At 38.0% G+C, this 12,332-nt stretch overlaps 1 protein-coding gene and 1 long non-coding RNA gene across 2 annotated transcripts in view; one reads left to right on the forward strand and one right to left on the reverse strand.

The window, feature by feature from the left end:
• LOC126251908 (leucine-rich repeat flightless-interacting protein 2) overlaps positions 1-9,360 on the reverse strand; it is a 248,750-nt gene extending 239,390 nt beyond the window's left edge. The window contains exons 1-2 of the mRNA XM_049952635.1: positions 9,006-9,360; positions 8,624-8,735 (exon numbers count right to left, since the gene is read on the reverse strand). Of these exons, the coding sequence (XP_049808592.1) occupies positions 8,624-8,713 (90 nt within the window). The 5' untranslated portion in view covers positions 8,714-8,735; positions 9,006-9,360. The remainder of the gene's footprint in view (positions 1-8,623; positions 8,736-9,005) is intronic.
• LOC126251909 (uncharacterized) overlaps positions 1-12,332 on the forward strand; it is a 177,189-nt gene that overhangs the window by 158,943 nt on the left and 5,914 nt on the right. The window lies entirely within an intron of this gene.

Below are 12,332 nucleotides of genomic sequence, written 5' to 3' on the forward strand. Positions count from 1 at the left end.
AAATTCCAAAATCCAATGTTGTGATACTATTGTGGGATTTTAACGCACAAATATTTAGGAAAAAAGCTTTTCGAAAAATAGTGCGAGAATATCCAGTCTATAAAGGAAAGAACAAAAATGATGCAAGACTACTTAATCTTTGTAAAACATTTCAGTTGAAGTTAATGTCAACTTCCTTCAAAAAAAATGCCGAGAAAAATGAAATCATGGACATCTCTAATTAGAGTGAACTTTCTCCCTAATAAAACCCACAGGAGACAGCAAAAATTTATTAAATATAACACGGACAGTCTCAACATCTCAAAAGAGGTCACAAAATATTTTCAAGACAAAACTGAAATAGTTAGATCAGGAAAATGGAAAGAATTATCCAAAGAAATCAACAGGGCAGCCAAGAATGCCTTTGGATCAACAAAAATGAAGAAGAAAGTATAATGGAATGAAACCTGTGAAAAAGCACAATTGCAGAAAGAATAAAACAGCGAAAAAATTGAAATGTTCTGGAAAGATTGAGCACCCTGATGAATTAAAAATGCAAAGGAAAGAAATTAGCAAGAATAACAAAGAGTACTGAACAGTCTTTTGTGAAGTCAACTTGTTGGCATACAAAACAGTTTTGTTAACAATAATTCCTGGAATTTCTTTCAGATGTTTAAAAATCATCTAAGGGGGCTACCGAGCTCCAAATATTTGTTTCAGAGATGAAAATGGTAAAATAGACCTAAGCAATACCTAGGGCTCTCAAATACTATGAAACTGATTTAAACAACTCCTGAACTGTGAAGAACCAAACTGTGAGTTAGAATTTACAGATCTTCATGAAAACCCAGAAGCAGATCCATCACCTACAGCTAAAGAAATTAAATAAGCAACAAATAGTCTCAAAAACAATAAAGCCAGCGGAGAAGCTGTACTACAGCTCAACTTAAAAAATGGTCTCAACCAAATGTTATAACTAACCTTCAGATCACATTTGAAGAAATATGGAAACTTGAAGAGATTCCACAATACTGGAAAGTGGCTCTTATCCAGTCTTTGCACAAGAAAGGTGATAAGCATGAACAACTACAGACGTACATCTGTGTTTCCAATGGGTTATACAATATTTTCAACACTATTACTAAACAAGATAGAGGCAAAACCTGATAACCATTTGGGAGAATATCAGAGTGGATTTAGAAAGGGCAGATCTTTCTCAGAACAGATTGTCAACCTAAAGCCCATAATCTGTCACAGACTTACAAACTATAAAGACATAGCTGTAACATTTACAGATTTTAAAAAGCATTTCATTCGGTTGATAGGGAAACACTAGATAAATGATCTGAAAATTTGACATTAAATATAAACTAGCAAACCATGTTCGTGAAACGCTCATAGATACCAAATCAAAAGTAAAGTTTTGGGGCAAAATATCTAAGGTATTCAAAACAAAAACAGATGCAAGGCAAAATGACAGCCTGTCTCCACTCCTCTTCAACTGTGTCCTAGAGAAAAGAGTAAGAGTGTGGAAATGAAAACTAAAGTAATAAAAGTTATCACCAATAAGACTGGGAACTAAAAACAAAGGTATTGCAATTCACTGTCTTAACATTTGCAAATGATTTCACCATTCTTTCTGAAAACCTAACAAATGCAGAAATACAAATCAATTTATTAGAAGAAATAGCTATCAAAGTAGCTACTGGAGAAGTAGTGTTTGTCACAGATATTGGGCAGATAAAGAGGGTTAATAAATTTAAATACTTGGGAGAAATGGCTCAAGAAATGGCTTAGAAAAATTCACTGTAGAAGAAAGAGTATGTAAAATGGAGAGAGCATATGTTATAACCAGGAACTTTTACAACAGAAGTCTGTCTAAAAATTTGAATATGCAGCACTGTAACACTGTAGTAAAACCAGACTGTCTTTATGCAAGTAAATGTTGAATACTGAATTACAAATTACGCAAACTTTAAGTCGTGGGAAGGAGAATCGTTCAAAAAATACTCTGTCCGCTAAGAAATACAGAGGTATGGATATTAAGAAGTAATAAAGAAGTATATCACAACATAGAAAACATAGCTGGAATGCTGTGGAAGAGGTAACTGCTATTTTTTGGACATCTACACGGAACGAACAGCAATACATTAACCAAACAGATTTTTAAATATCTGTGGAACAAGAAGTCAACAATAGCCTGGATTCAAGAAATTAGGAAAGATTTGGGAAGAAACAACATAAGTGAAAAAGATGTTACAGAAAGAGAGATTTTTCAGAAGAAAGTGATCAAAGTGACCTGAGGAGAGAGAAAGGATACACAGTGAGAAGATGAAAGAATACTGTAGGAAGAAGAAAGAAGAATAAAGGAGGAAGCACTGAAATCGGCATGTGGTCCTTAGATGACCCAAACAGAAAAAGAAAAGAAGAAGAATAATAAGACTTCAAAAAGAATTTAACAATTCAAATTCCAAAGAGAGCAGTTGGTAACACCAGGAAATATTACTGAACTGCCAGTTTAACAAGTCACAGTTACAAAATACTAACATGAGTTACTTACAGAAGAATGGAAAACTGCTAGAAGCCAACCTCGGGGAAGATCAGTTTGGATGACAGAGATATGTAGGTGAATGAGAGGCAATAGTGACTCTAAGACTTCTCTGAGAAGGTCGGTTATAGCTTTTGGTTGGTTTGGGGGAGTAGGCCAAACAGCGAGGTCATCAGTCCCATCAGATTAGGGAAGGAAGTTGGCCATGCCCTTCCAACATTGGAATGAAGCGATTTGGGGAAATCACAGGAAATGTATATCAGGAAGGCTGGATGCAGGTTTGACGCACCAGATGGCAATTATATGAGTCGAGGGATATGAAAGGGACACAGTGGCTAAGAAGCAAGTAAGACAGCATTGCACCCTATCCCCAGTGTTATTCAATCTGTACAGCAGTGAAGAAAGCCTAAGCGGGATTCAGAGAAGGAATTAAAGTCCAAGGAGAAGAAATAAAAGCTTTGAGGTTTGCTGATGACATTACAATTGTCAGAGACAGCAAAGGACTTTGAAGAGCACTTGAATGGCATGGACAGAGTCTTGAAAGGAGGATATTGGATGAACATAAAAAAAAACAAGGGTGCTATAGTTGAATTAAATCAGGCGATGCCAAGGGAGCTAGATTAGGAAACAAGACAAACAAAGTAGTCAACCAGTTTTCCTATTTGGGAAATAAAATAACTGACAATGGCTGAAGCAGAGAGGATACAAAATGCAGACTGGCAATGGCAAGAAAAATGTTCCTGGCGAAGATAAATTTGTTAACACTGAATATAGATTGACTGTTAGGAAGTCTTTTGTAAAGGTATTTGTCAGGAGTGTAGCCCCGTATGGAAGTGAAACATGGACGATAAACATTTCAGACAAGAAGAGAATTGAAGCTTTTGAAATCTGGTGCTACAGGAAAATGCTGAAGATTAGATGGGTATATCAGGTGACCAATGAGGAAGCACTGAATAGAAATGGGGAGAAAAGAAATCTGTGACATGACTTGACTAAAAGAAGGGATCGGTTGATATAACACATTCTGAGACATCGAGGGATCACCAATTTAGTACAGACGGGAAGTGTCAGAATAAAAATTGCAGAGGGACACCAAGAGATCAATATAGTAAGCAGGTTCAAACGAATGTAGGTTGGAGTATTCATTCAGAGGTGAAGAGACTTGCACATAGTATGGAAAGCTGCATCAAACCAATCTTTCGACTAAAGAAGAAGAAGACGACGACGACGACGACCACCACCACCACCACCACCACCACCGCAACAACATTGTAAAAGACTTGTCTATTTGTATGTTATGGTATCGAAAATGGCCACAGACTACTTTTAAACTATAAGCGAGTAAGGTAAAAACTCAGAAGGCAAACAGACCAAAGCAGCCAAATATTAACTGTCAAACTCAAGAAGAGGAAAAATGTTAATGTTTAAAGTGTAGAAGAAGAAAATTAGTATAATGAAGTAGTGAATGTAAAGACAGTTCTGTTTATTAACACTAGAGAAATAGTTGCTGTTTCTTTATTCGTATTTTTAATTTCTATTCCACATCATCCATTACCACACTTTGCACAAATCATGTATTCATGAAGCAGGTCTGTATTTCCTCACTGAAGCACAGAAAAATATCAACAGCAACACAGGACGAGATGCAATCTCAAATTAAAACTATGTGTTACTTGGCTCCCTGACAGGTGCAAGTATCACAATTTTGCAAATATTAGTAAACTTTGTGTCAATTTCTTGACTGAACTGCTTTACAGAACGCAGGAGTTGTCTCACTCACCAATTTCCTTCACGGCGAGAATTATAAATACTATGGAAAGGTATTGCTCAGCATATAAGCTACTTCACACACCAAAAAATACATGTGATCCATTGTATCATGTCGTTATAACTAAAACTTTCCCTATTTAACACATTATAACATGGAAACTAATTACAATAACAGTACCAAACTTGGTAACATTAATGTCGCAGACGTGGGGAGGAAAAATAATCCAGAATCAGTTCAACTGAAACACTTTTAATGTTCTGCTATAGTACATCATCATATCATTACATTCCTGTACCATTACTACAACAAAAGGAGCTCAATATGGTGCCCATCAGTGTCTAGAAGTGTCTGAAAGTGCAGGGTTCCATTCTGCAGAGCATAACAAAGCATGTTCTGGCTACCTCTCTTGATATGCTGTGCTTCAGATCAGCGTGTGTCAATGTCCCACTGGTAAACCCTGTCCTTCAGGTAGGCCCGCAACCAGAAATCACAAGGAGTGCCGGCCAAGCATTTGGAAATGATCAGCTGATAATTTGATCGTTTCCAAATGTGTTTCAGAGAAGCAGGTGAACTTCATGAGCAAGGTGCAGTGGGGCCCCATCTTGCATGAAAACTGTTGAGTTCAATGCGTCTCTCTCCCATAGGGCGGGTATGACGTGCTGGCAAAACATATCACAGTGACGCTGATCACTCACACTGCACGTCTTTGGTCCTTGAGCGCCAACCTGTTCAAAAAAGAACAGGTCAATGATGAATGTAGCTGTGAAGCCACAGCATACGGTGACACTTTTACCATACAGAGGAACTTCATGCACAGTGACTGGAGGTGGAGATCCCCACACTCGGCAATTCTACATGTTCACCTCACCAGTCAGGGAAAACTGAGCTTCATCTGTTCATTGGATGGTCCAGGGACAGCCCTTGTTAACTTCAATCCTTGCAAGAAAGTGGAGAGTGAAGTCAACACATCGTTGTGCGTCCTGTGGTGCACACTGCTGTATGATATGGATCTTGTACACATACCATTTGAGAATGTTTTGAAGCACCTTCTGTACAGTTGGACAACAGAATGTTCAACTGTCATGACACAGCACATGCACTGCCTGACGATCAGGAATTGCACGCCGCATTGTCTGCAATAGCAACAGCGATTTCATAAACCACCTGTGGTGCAACAGGTCGTCGGCCCCTTTCCGCAGCGACTCCCAGTTCTCCAGTTGATTCGAACTTCTTCATCATGCTCCGCACAGCAGGTAGAGAAAGAGGACCCTTCCGTAATCCTTTCAGCTAGCGATACTCTCGAAGTGCAGCATTACTGTTGTTTTGATAATAGAGCTTCACCAATAATGCCCTCCTCCTTTTCTCCAAGCTCATGTTCACACGTCAACAAATGCACTCTGAGAGACTACGAATCACGATGACTGATCACAGTACCTGGTGGCCATAGCTGGAACTGGACGGTAGCGCTGTGACAATAGGGAATCATGCACCCCAAACTCTGGGCATCAAAGCTACCAAGTCTGGTACTCATACCATAATTAGTTTCTGTGTTACAACATGTTAAATATAGAAAGATTAATTATAACCAAACAGTACTTCTCCACAGTAATGGATGGTCACACACAACAGCTTTTAACCTTCAAGGAGTTCAACTAAGTTCACTGCATTCTTTAAAAGCTTCCATATAATCTCCACACACACTACAGTGAATTGCAATACAGTGTGTCCAGAGTGTCACTATTATTATTTTATATATAAGTGAATCGTGAAAATAAACTTTTAGTGACAGAAACTATGTAGAACACTATATATTGCTGTTATAATAATATCTGATGATAATCAATTTGGAAAAATAAAATAAAACCAGGATTTTCTGAGGATAGATGTTTTTCCCCTCCCACTTCACAAATGTAAATCAGTCACTGCCACTACAATAATCAAAAAGGATAAAATTAAAATTTAGGAAAATCTAATCCTACCCATACTTTCAATATGTTCATAGCTTGCATTACTTAACTACTTTTTGCTAGCTAAATATAAATTAATTAGCTTTTTACTGGTGGCTTTGCCCCGGGTATACGTATGGCATGTATTTTTCTCACATCTCCTCCTTCCCCCTCTCCCTGTCCATTTTCTCATTCCTCTTCCCCCTTCACTGTCCACCTCCACCACCTCCTCCTAGCTCTCTCTCTCTCTCTCTCTCTCTCTCTCTCTCTCTCTCTCAATCCATCTCCTCATCCCCTCTCTCACTTTCATCTCTTTCTACCTCTCCTCTCTCTGCCCCCCTCCTCCTCCACCCTCTCTATGCCTATTTCCTCCTCCCCTCCCTCTCTGTTCAGCTATGCCCATCTGCATACATAGTTCTTGGAGTGCATTCCAACACTACCGCACAACATGCACGGCAGCCTAGGTATCATAGGTTACCAACCCTTTTTCACCCCCCACAGTACTTCTCCCAGACAATATGTAGTATGTGTAGAAAATTTGGTTTAAATCAATCCAGTGGAACAACGAACACACACACACACACACACACACACACACACACACACACACACACACACACACACTTTATATATCGACAGTAGGCAATGAATAGCTCATAACTTCATCTGTCTAGATAACCGCTAATTCCAGAAACCAGTAACTCCATTAACTCCACAATCAAAGAGAGATTTGAAAGTGCATGGATTTCTCTTATCTGTCAATCACTAGGCTCCTACTATACAGTCACACAGGTAGCAACTTTCTGTTCCACATTACATTATTTTTTAAGAAATTGTTTTTGTTTCACCTACAAAATTTAACAATATGATGCTACTACGTTTTCATTGCCTACCATCAATATGTACACGATTAAATGTGAAACACATCTAGAAACATGTAGAACAATGCTGTTTCCACGTTCAATAACTTGCATAATGTTTGGAATACCTACAAATATACTTGCAGGAAGACTGGCAGGGTAATTCTCCTTGAAAACAAGAATAGTTTTCAAACTTTATAAGCTGTAGGTACAGCCGAATGTGAGACCTTATACCACAGACTAAATCTATATTGAGGAAAACCTAGCCTCCAGTTTTCAATGTACTCCGTTTCCACATCTAGCAATGTACAAATTTAAATGCATCTCAACCATACACAGTAAATTTTAAGAAAGTGCACAGCAACACCCAACCCTAAAACACTGGGCATTTGTATAGCAACTGAGTATTTCTTTTTTTATACCACTCATCAATTTGAAATCCATAGTACTTAAGATTCTTTACACATGAGTGACAGATAAATAACACATAGGAAAGAATAAAACCTTAAAACACTCTGCACTAAATGGTTTCGACCCACAGCATATTTCTTCTCAATTAACAGGGCACCTATGTTGCTTGCATCAAACTACTTCTTTCATGATGTGGTCATGGGTACATCCAAACACAATGACTCCTTCCTAGGATTCTATGTGGTCTCCATGTCGATACCTCTTATGGTGCTGAATGCATATAACCGTCATGTTGTAGTCGCCATATTGTTTTTGATATTTTTTGTAGGTTTCCTACGTTACTGCTCAAAGCCAACAACTCATATCAAATATTCCTCTTTATCCCATAAGTACACAAACTATAAGATGTCACAGAAAATGAAAGAGCAGACCTTGTTAAGTTATAAGGCACCTGACGACGCACTTGGATATGGAAAAGAAATATTCAAGCATTGAATAAGAACGTGATTTATTTAGATCTATTCCTATATCAGATTGCTTAATTTAAAAGCTCATTTTTCATTTCAGTAGTACAAAATCACTTGGTGACAAAATAATTTCATTCCTGCTGCATTTGAACACAGATGTGTAACATTGTAAGGATGAAAAGTGTCTTCTGTAAGCTATTATGTACTAGTATTTAAAATTGTAATGTGTGTCAACAGACACAAAATATTATCAATTTACTTCTCTTTTTCCTTCTTTAGGTGAATAAGTAAACAGAAGCAAAGTTCTGTCATTATGAGGTTTGCCAGAAATGTGTGTACAAGTCAAATGAAACGGCACAGAGCTTGTCAACACACTGCACGTTTCACATACTTTTCAATTGTCTTCACGTGAAATTGTGGCAGAAGAAATACTTGGTATACACAGTGTTACACATAGGCAGACATCAACGTCAATGTACATGCTGAAACATTTCAAATTAGACGACACACGCGACTCGTGCGTGACCAGATAAGCTGAAGCTGCAAAACTGATAAGGAAGAACAGAAATCTTAAAACGACAATCATAACAGTGAACTATTGGCGCACAAAGCGCGCAGGTGTGGCTGATTCGTGTAAATACCTCTTTCGCGATCTGATCTAGTGCTTGATCTTCTGCAGAATGTTTTGTTGTTACTCTTCGCCGCCCGCCGCCAGCTGATGGATTATCCATGGTACAGAGAACCCGATAATATCTGAAACATTCAAGAAACAGCGTGACATGAATCTCACACGAAATAAGGTTACCGAATTATGCACTTAGTTTATAGCCGAGTAGGCTTACTATATAGTTATAATCCCTTGCATGGAAGATGCATCCTATTTTGTGCCGTATAATATGCAGGCAAAACGCTTAACTTTCACTTATATTTCGTGTTAGCTTGTCATCCGATACGGAACACTGCGGGACAATACTTTAAATGCATTACACTAACTGCTCACTTGCGTGTATTGATGGTACTCACTTCACAACAACAACAGTGATCTTCTTCTTGTGTAAAACTTCATTGTTACAACGTCAAATATGATAAAATACATAATTTGCTATAAATAATCAATCATTTGGCGACCTTCATGTCATTTGGCTAGGTTTACTAGTTCAGTGATTATATCCACGGAGAACACTTTCACATTGAGTTAGCACACAGAAGGGCATTTTAAACACTGTTTTGCCTCACACACATTTCTGACAGAGTTGTCTAAACCTTTTACAATTGAAGAGTTCAATTAATTTGCACTTATTCATCACATGTGGGCCATTATTCTCACTTTTTTCTCCTCCACTTACACAACAGTACATCTTTTCGCCGCCAGATAGCACCACCAGGTTGAAGGAAGGTCTTTAATTTTGCTACTCACGTATACAAAAAAAGTAAAAGGACGGAGAACACAAACATGTACAAAGTGTTTGAGTTGGCGATTATTCGTACCTCCTTAGAGTTCGCCGGAACCACAAAAAGCGAAACAAGCAAAAGAAAATCATTTCCGTTACTAGTGCAGATTGTAGACTTAAGACACTGACCCTACAATATAGGTCTGCTGTATCAATTTGTGCTGATCAGTACTTAATTAAAGAGTAATACAATTGTGAAGAATATTGAATGTTTTCGTCGTACAGTGAACTGAGGTAATACGTTACGCGTCGTTTCAAACGCTGCCAAACAAGTATACAACATTTTCGATGTGTTGACACATTTAATAGTGTACGTGTGACTGTGTTTATTGAGGAACATAGTTCCATACAAGAGTGCGGCCGTCTTAACAGCCAACGCCCAGAAACCATTTGGCATGTCCAGTAAAATTAACAAGCCAATACTTTTATCAAGAAAAATGAAAATAATCAGACTCAATCTTTTATATGAGTCAATAGCGCAAAACATTATAAAAACTTCAAATAATGCGAAGAGTATTCCTACATTCTCAGTATTAATTGAGTTCATCTTTGTTAACAATTCTGAGATTATTATCGTAACATGATTTGTATTCACATAGTACGATAGGCCTACCTTACGTATACATCCACCTTTTTATACAACTTTATGTGCTTTATCAGTTAAATTTAGCTAAGAATGGAAACACATACTTTAACAGAATTATAAAAGTTAACTGAGACACACTATTCACAGCGAATTTGCAGATGAATAATGAGAAGAAGATTATAAAGGTTGAGAAATTCAACTAGTTTCAAAAAATATTCATACAACATTATGAATACAGTTTTTTTCCATAATAGGCCAGTAACAATTACAGTAGAAGCCAGAAAAATGTTGCTAACATCTGTTATCAAAGAATCTTGTGTCAGGAAGAGAGGGCTTTATTTAATGCATCCATACTCTGCAAACCACTGTCCAATGGAAGGCAGACAGCACATCACGATACCATGTATTTCTATTTCTTTTCATTCCATTGCTGTATGTAGTGTAGGTAAAATGACTGAATGCCTCTGTGCTTGCAGTAATTAGTCTCATCTTATCTTTGCAGCCCTTCAGTAGTTGTACATAGAAGGCAGCAGTATATTCCTAGATTTCACATTTTAATATTAGTTCTTGAAACGTTATAAGTAGACTTTTGCAGGATAGCTGGTGGTGTCATCTAGCATCTTCCAATTCAGGTTTTTCTGCACCTCAATGATGCATCATTCATGCTTCCCCCTTTTTTATGTATGTTCAATATAAGCTGTTAGTTCTATTTGGAACTGTTTGGAAAAATAGAATGTCATCAACACACTAATTACAAAAACTCAGATGCAGTGAGAGTGTTGTACAAATAAGAGATTGAAGGTCAAAGTAGTTTAAAACAGAGTAGGGTGTGCAGCATGGCAGCCCCTTTCTGCATTACTTATCATCATACTCGTGGATACCATAATGTAAGACATCAAGGAAATGGGAAAATAAGACCAAAACTGCTCTTGCATTAGCAGTTGATGTTTCCATTTGGGATGAAACCAACAAGGGGATACAGAAGAAACCGAAACAATGGAATATCAAGTTCAAAGAGTTTATATTAATTGCCAGCAAAAACAAGATAGTTGCAATGTGAATGACTAGAACACCCACTCTATGTAAACTATTGTTGGAGGGGAAGGAGATTGAGAATGCGGATACTTTCACATAACATATTACTGCTGCAGCAAGTAACAGAAGTGTTGACGTTGAATTTCTGGACCGGGTAACCAAAGAATCAAAATATTTTAGTCTAGTATGAAGACGTATTGAGATAAGGATGTTCTCTTAACAGCTAAACACACCTTCTGCCCATTATGTCCTATAGTCTGGAGAGCATCTTTGAAACTAAAACACGACGATAACAAGCTTTTGAAAAGAAATTCATTAGGACTGCCCTACAAAAGATAAGGAGAGGCAAGATCGAAAATGAATACTTAAGGAGAGACCTGCAACTGAAAGTGATGGTGGAGGGAATGCCACATGCAGTGAAGCTGAAGTGATTTGGTCATGTAAAACGGATCCAGTGTACACTCTCTATTGGTACCTGGAAATTAATATGTTAGAATGAAGACCATTTGGATGTCCAAGAAATAGATGGTTGGCCCAAATTAAAGATGACCTCAAAAGGGAAAGGACAGCTACATAAGATGATGATGTGAAGGAGGAAATCTATCAAGATCAAAACAGAAGTAGGCAGAACGTTCAAAAACACCTCCCACAGTGCATTTGAAAGGCTTCCAGATGTTCATAACGGCTTCCTTTGGCATGGGTCTCGCACACAAGAGCAATATTCTAGGATGGGTCACACCAGCATTTTTTTTTAACGTTTTGACTGCCATGTGGTCGCTGGCAGCCACATTAGATGCAGCCTCGGTGGCCACATCACATCCTCACCCTAATGCCGTGTGTCCGGCCTGACAGTAAAACATCCATCACTGTGAGGCAGTCAATATGTTAAGCAGTCTAGTTTGAGAACTAACTGCATTTTCCCAGTATCCTACCAATAAACCAAAGTCTACCACCCACTTTACACCCGATTAAGTTTTTGTGGTCGCTCTATGCATATTCCCACAATTTGTTACACTCACTCAGTTATTTGTATGAGTTGACTGGTTCCAACTGAAACTCACTGATATTGAAGTCATAAGATGCTATGTTTCTACATTTTGTGAAGTGTACATATTTACATTCCTGAACATTTAAAACAAGTTGCCAATCTGTGCATCATTTTGAAAAATGTATCAGGGTCTGTCTGGGTATTTGCCTAACTTTTTACTGCTACTGCCCTATGGCATAATCTTCTGTCACAACACGGCTAATGCCCAAAAAGTATTCAGTCTGCAGAAG

The sequence above is a fragment of the Schistocerca nitens genome, chromosome 4 (genome assembly GCF_023898315.1).
Source record: "Schistocerca nitens isolate TAMUIC-IGC-003100 chromosome 4, iqSchNite1.1, whole genome shotgun sequence".
Classification (NCBI taxonomy): domain Eukaryota; kingdom Metazoa; phylum Arthropoda; class Insecta; order Orthoptera; family Acrididae; genus Schistocerca; species Schistocerca nitens.